General features: G+C 35.3%; 1 protein-coding gene across 1 annotated transcript in view; it reads left to right on the top strand.

The window, feature by feature from the left end:
- FNIP1 (folliculin interacting protein 1) overlaps nt 1-5,275 on the top strand; it is a 71,267-nt gene extending 65,992 nt beyond the window's left edge. The window contains exon 18 of the mRNA XM_015560928.1: nt 2,536-5,275. Within this exon, the coding sequence (XP_015416414.1) occupies nt 2,536-2,614 (79 nt within the window). The 3' untranslated portion in view covers nt 2,615-5,275. The remainder of the gene's footprint in view (nt 1-2,535) is intronic.
- Nucleotides 5,276-5,824: the final 549 nt, after the last annotated feature.

Raw genomic sequence — 5,824 nt, forward strand, 5'->3', positions numbered from 1 at the left:
ATTATCTATATCGGTCTACTCTGTAGTTATTCTTGGGAAGAAGACAGTTATCTAAAGTGCTAACTGAAGGAAGAACAGATAAATTGTTGGGAGGCATAGTATAGCCTTTTTCATTATGTTCCGTGATCTTTTTCCTTACGTTACATGGCCATTTTGTGTGTGTGTGTGTGTGTGTGTGTGTGTGTGTGTGTGTTATTCTTGAAAGGTTAGTTGAGGAAATTAAAACAAGCCAGAACTTTTGTCTAATTCAGTTTTTATGAAGGAAGAAAGAGCCAACATCAACAAGAAGCTAATGTTTGTTAGAAACCAAATTAAATTCTTTCACTAATGTTACTCCTTACCATCCAGATTGGAAATAGATGATTCTCTGTGCATAATGCCTTTGTTAAAAAAAAAAGGTAGTTTTTAAAGTAATGTGCTTAAACAAAATTTATAGTGCATTATGGCATAAAATGAAAAGTAACTCCTCATCGTCTTTTCCCCAACTTGCCAGCTTCACCCAAACACAGTTAATGAATTGTTTCTTCTGACAGAAATTTTTATACAATAAAAAATAGAAATTAATTTCTACTCTATTATATCATCGGGCAACTTGCCTTTTAATAAATCCTGAACATTTGTTCATATAAGCACATACTGATCTATCTCATTATTTTTAATAGCTGTATTGCATTTCATTATATGGTGGGATTTATATAAACAGTGAGTTCTCACTTAACATCTTTAGGAGGTTCTGCAGCTTTAAGTGAAATGACATAATGAAACCAGTTTTACCATGTACTAATTAATATAAACAAGAATTAAGTTTCAGTGGCATCTCATCCTACATAATAAAAGCGTAGTATGCAAATTGTCCCCTCGACTCGGAGTTTGTCCAGGAGTTTGATTGGGGGGTGGAGAAAGGGGTGGGAGAGGCTGGCTGGGGGAAGGGAGGGAGTACCCAGCCAGCAGCTGCTGGGGACCCTACCAGTGCACAAATTTCACTGGGGACCCTACCAGTGCACACATTTCGTGCACTGGGCCTGTAGTTATAGTTATAATGAAATGTTGTTGTTTAATGGAAGGACATTATTTGAGGGCCAGATGTATTTTCTTTTGCTACTACAAATCAATGCTAGAATGAGTAAAATCTTTGAAGATTATAGGATGAATTATTTAAAGAATTTTTGGTTAAAGGGCATGTGTATTAAATTTTTGATAGATATTGATAGTTATTTTGATACGTAATAGTAAATGTTACCCAGTAAGTACCAGAATAATTTATTACAAATAGCAGGAAGCACACACTTCTTGCTATTGGCTGTTACCAACTTTTTAATCTTTGTCAGGCTACTTGCTAAGAAATGAAATCTGATTACAGTTTACGTATGTATATTTATTTATTCTCTAACATGAATCAGTCTACATGAGTGATGTTTCTGTGTTTATTGGCCATTTTTCTTTTCCTGTAAATTATTTGTGGTAAGATGTATTTTTAAGGTGCTTCCATTATTTCTTCTATATTTTATAGAAACATTTGTGTTCAAAACAATGTGGTTGCACACTATTATCCTTATATACTACTAGAGGCCCGATACACAAAATTGGTGGATGGGTAAGGTCCCTAAGCCTGGCCGGCAATCAGGGCTGATCTGTGAGGCAACTGGTGGGGCGATTGAGGGCCCTTGCTGGCACCCACCATGCGCTAGCCCTGTTCCTGCCACCGCCGCTGGTTGCCTCCCTCTGTGGGAGGCTACTGGTGGGGTGATGGGGGGAGGCACCGGCCCACTCGCCAGCTGGCCCTACTCTGCCCGCTCGCCAGCTGGCCCTGCCCCTGCTGTTGCCGGTCACCTCCCTCTGCAGGGCGACCTGCAGGGCAATCGGGGGACCCCCGCTGGCACCCGCATTGGCTGGCCTGGGGCCTGCGGGCTGGGAGCAGCTCCTGTGTTGAGCATCTGCCTCCTGGTGGTCAGTGCATATCATAGTAACCAGTCGTTCCACCATTTGGTTGATTTGCATATTAGGCTTTTATTATATAGAATATTGTATTTCTTAGATTTCTTGCTGTGATGCATGGTCCATCAGCAGATCAGTGAGATGCATTCCTACACCCATGACTTCACCATTGGGTTTCAGATCCTTTTCTTAATAAAATATTTTTATTATGTTTTTATTGATTTCAGAGAGAGGAAGGGAGAGGGAGAAATAGAAATATCGATGAGAGAGAATCATCCATGGACTAGCTCCTGCACGCCCCCTACTGGGGATTGAGCCTGCAACCCGGGCATATGCCCTGACTGGGAATCGAACTGTGACTTCTGGTTCATGGGTTGATGCTCAACCACTTAGCCACATCAGCTGGGTAGATGTTCAGGTTTTTTTTTTTTTTTTTTAATTTTGATTCTGGGTTTTACTGACTGAAATATTTCCAACTGTTGTCATCTTCAGCTCTCTTACCTTTTCTTTTGGTCAGGGTGGCCTGGGTCCTTTACTGCTGAGGTATAGTGACTTGGGTACAGAAAGCCTGACTGAAATTTTTTTTTCTCTTAATTTCAGGATTGAATCCAGTGATCTTCCTCTTCTGGCTGCTGTAGCAAGCACTCACTCTCCATATGTTGCTCAGATACTCCTTTAACATAAAGATTGTTTGGAACGTTAAATAGATAACAAGGAAGCAGACACAACATGCTTTATGGCATTTTCCCCCCCCATTAGATTCTGATCTGAATGAGTCAGTCACCTGTGTATCATGCATTGCAGTGCATATTGTGTGTTCTTGGATGGATGGCTTTTTCTTTTTGACTGGACTTTTTGGGTGGAGGTAGATTTTTAACCAAGCGGAACTAAAACAGCATATGTAATTTGGGGGAAAGCATTTGAATAAGGCCAAAGTATAACTTAGAAAATTCTATAAAATGAATGACATTGCGGATTTTTATATGATCACTACAGTGTTTCCACAACTCATAAATAGCAACAGATGTCTCATGATTAAATGGCTCACAAATAGTCATTTCATTAGTTTTAATTCTTTATTTCTAAGGTACATAGGTTTACAAAACCTTGATTATTTCTTATACTGTCAATTCAAAATAGCTAATTTGGGGGTATTTTTCAAAGTATTTTAAGTAACCTGTTAATTATAAGAAACTTAGAAGAATGAGTGTCAATCTGTGTTATGTTACCCACCCAAGTGTACATATGTATGTAGTTTTTTAAAAAAAGCAGTAGAAATACAAGATTGGTAAACATACTTTTTAAATATTATATATATAAACACTTTCCAACTAGTATTCATTGTATATAATGTTGAAATGTTCCTTTGTGGTGGTTTTCCTGTTTCACACACCCTAAAATATAAGTAAAACCAATCGCTTTTTTAAGGCTGAGGAATGTAAATTCCACAAATAATAGTACTTTATATTATTTGTTTTGTTTGTAAGTATAAGCTAATTCTTATAAATGTTAATATTAACATATTTGTACCTAATTTAATAAATTAAAATTAGGATTAAAAATTGCACCAAAGTATTGGCAAAAATAATATTTTCTTCAAAAGTACTCAGGTAGCCGAAGCTCTTGCTTTTGGCATTAGCCGTCCTTGAACCCATAGGAAATATTTTCTTTGTTTCACTGCTTCATAATATTCTATTTACACTAAATATAACTCATTAATCCTTAAAATTATTCTCTTTTCTTGAATTTCCCTTCTTCCAAAAGCTATTTTTTCCCCCAGGGATTTTCACTTTTCAGTTATTGTTATTCTGTATATAGTGTAGAGCGTTGCTTCTGAGAAAGGCTAATATGGAACCAAACTCTTGTAAATAATGTAAATAAAAATATGGGTAAGTAAAGTTTTCAGTATGCTCTACTACCTCAGTTTACTTGAATACTACATTATAGTTTATTCTTTAATTACCTGGTCTAAGATACTTTAATTCTAGAAGTGAAGTTGATTTCTGCTTTCATGGACTGTTTTTATTATAATTGATTAGCTTTAAAAAATAAACTAATTGCTTATCCTATTAATACATACATTTCCTATATAATACATTCATTCTTGCTGTTTCAATTTTCAGTAATTAAGATTTTTGTGGTTTAAGCTTTGACCTTTAATGTATAGTGGTGGGTCACATTTTGCCTTGCTCTCTCTGTATGCAAGAACTCTCCAACCTTGATTTAAGAAGAAATTATTGTTTTAATGGAATGTAAATCTGAAATTGGTGTGCCTGCAATCAGTTTGGCCTCTGTGTACTATCAGCTGGCCCCAGTTAGTGCTGGAGTCTCCCATGGATGACTTGCTGCCAAAGAATGTTTATGGATATATTTTCATTTGCTTAATATTCTTAGTCTGTTCATTAATGAAATTCTTCACTATTTTATTGTTTGGAATTTTATGAATCAATCTCTTTGGCAGAATTCAGAATACAGAAAAGTTCATATGTGGGTCATTGTACATTATTTTTTGTAGTTCGAATGATATATAACAGATAGATAATATCTGTTTTGCATGTTTTTTTAATTAATCAAGCTATTCACAGTCCTATCTATTTGAAATCTAATAAATTATCATTTAGAAAATTTAGTCTTCAATAAGTGGATGTCTCATGCTACTGTTACTCTTAAAACAAAGCTTTGCTCGGAAGGAAAAGGCCCATAGTTTCTTCTTATTAATCCTTATAGGATTCCTGAGCTTTATAATTCCCAGCCCTTCTGTAATTTCTGTTACCTTCATCATAGTCATTTTACACAAAGACCATGGAGTAAGCTGCTGCTGCTTTTAAAGTGTGGTCATTATAATGAATGTGAAAAGAATTTTGGACTGTTCAAAATATTTTTCAACTTCTTATGGTACAGACAGATATGTGTTACATATTTTTAAAAACCTGTTCGTTGCAATAGAAATGAAAAAGGGGTCTTCTACATTATAGATTTAAAATAATTTTTCCTTTCATATAAACTAATTGGTTTGATTTTAAATATTACTGGCTTTTATTAATATGTCTTAATTTTGAGCTTGAAATTGTTAAGTGCAATAAACATACCAGCACCGATTTAATTTTGTTGCAATCGGCATACACTGGGGATGATCACTTAAAAAAAAAGGATTTTACACAATGTCTATTTCTGGTAGATGTCTTATGTGATCCTTCTGCTTTCTTTAAGTTATTTAGATGGTGGGGTAAATGTACATACTGTTTCTTGTTCTGTATACATTTCTCAAATGTACACCTGTATTATAATAACCTCCCAGTTCTAGGGGAAATTTGTGCAATAAATACACAAGTCAATTTGATGTATAATGTTGGTTCTTTCATGTGTCTGATGTCTGGATTCTTTTTTCAGATGTGACACTTCTAGGCATGTGACCTTGTTTATAATGTCCTTTTCTAATCATAAATTTCTGTTTGGGTAATTTCGTGCAATTTACCCTATGAGCTTGTGAGAATCAAGTGAAATGTCAAGAATTTATCTTAATGCATGGCATACCCCAAGTACTCATTAATTTGTGGCTGCTACTGTTTCTAAGCAATCTGCCCAGCCTCCTCTCTATGGCCCCCACCTGTTGTGGGGAGAATTTAACATAGAGTCTTCCAAATGGAAATGTAATATAAAAATATTGGTATATTACATTTGACCTAATCTTTACAATGACAAATTGAAAATTTCTTTATATGCTAAACTGAAAATCATTTAAAACCTAGAAAAAGCCATGTAAATGTGTTACGAACATTGTATTTAATACAAATTACTATTGACTTTACAATTAAAAATTGGCCAGTTGTTTTGGGTTCTAATCCTGGTTTGTTCACTTATTTGCATGTGACTGAGCAAGTCTGTCCTC

This window comes from Myotis davidii, unplaced genomic scaffold (genome assembly GCF_000327345.1).
Source record: "Myotis davidii unplaced genomic scaffold, ASM32734v1 scaffold456, whole genome shotgun sequence".
NCBI lineage: Eukaryota > Metazoa > Chordata > Mammalia > Chiroptera > Vespertilionidae > Myotis > Myotis davidii.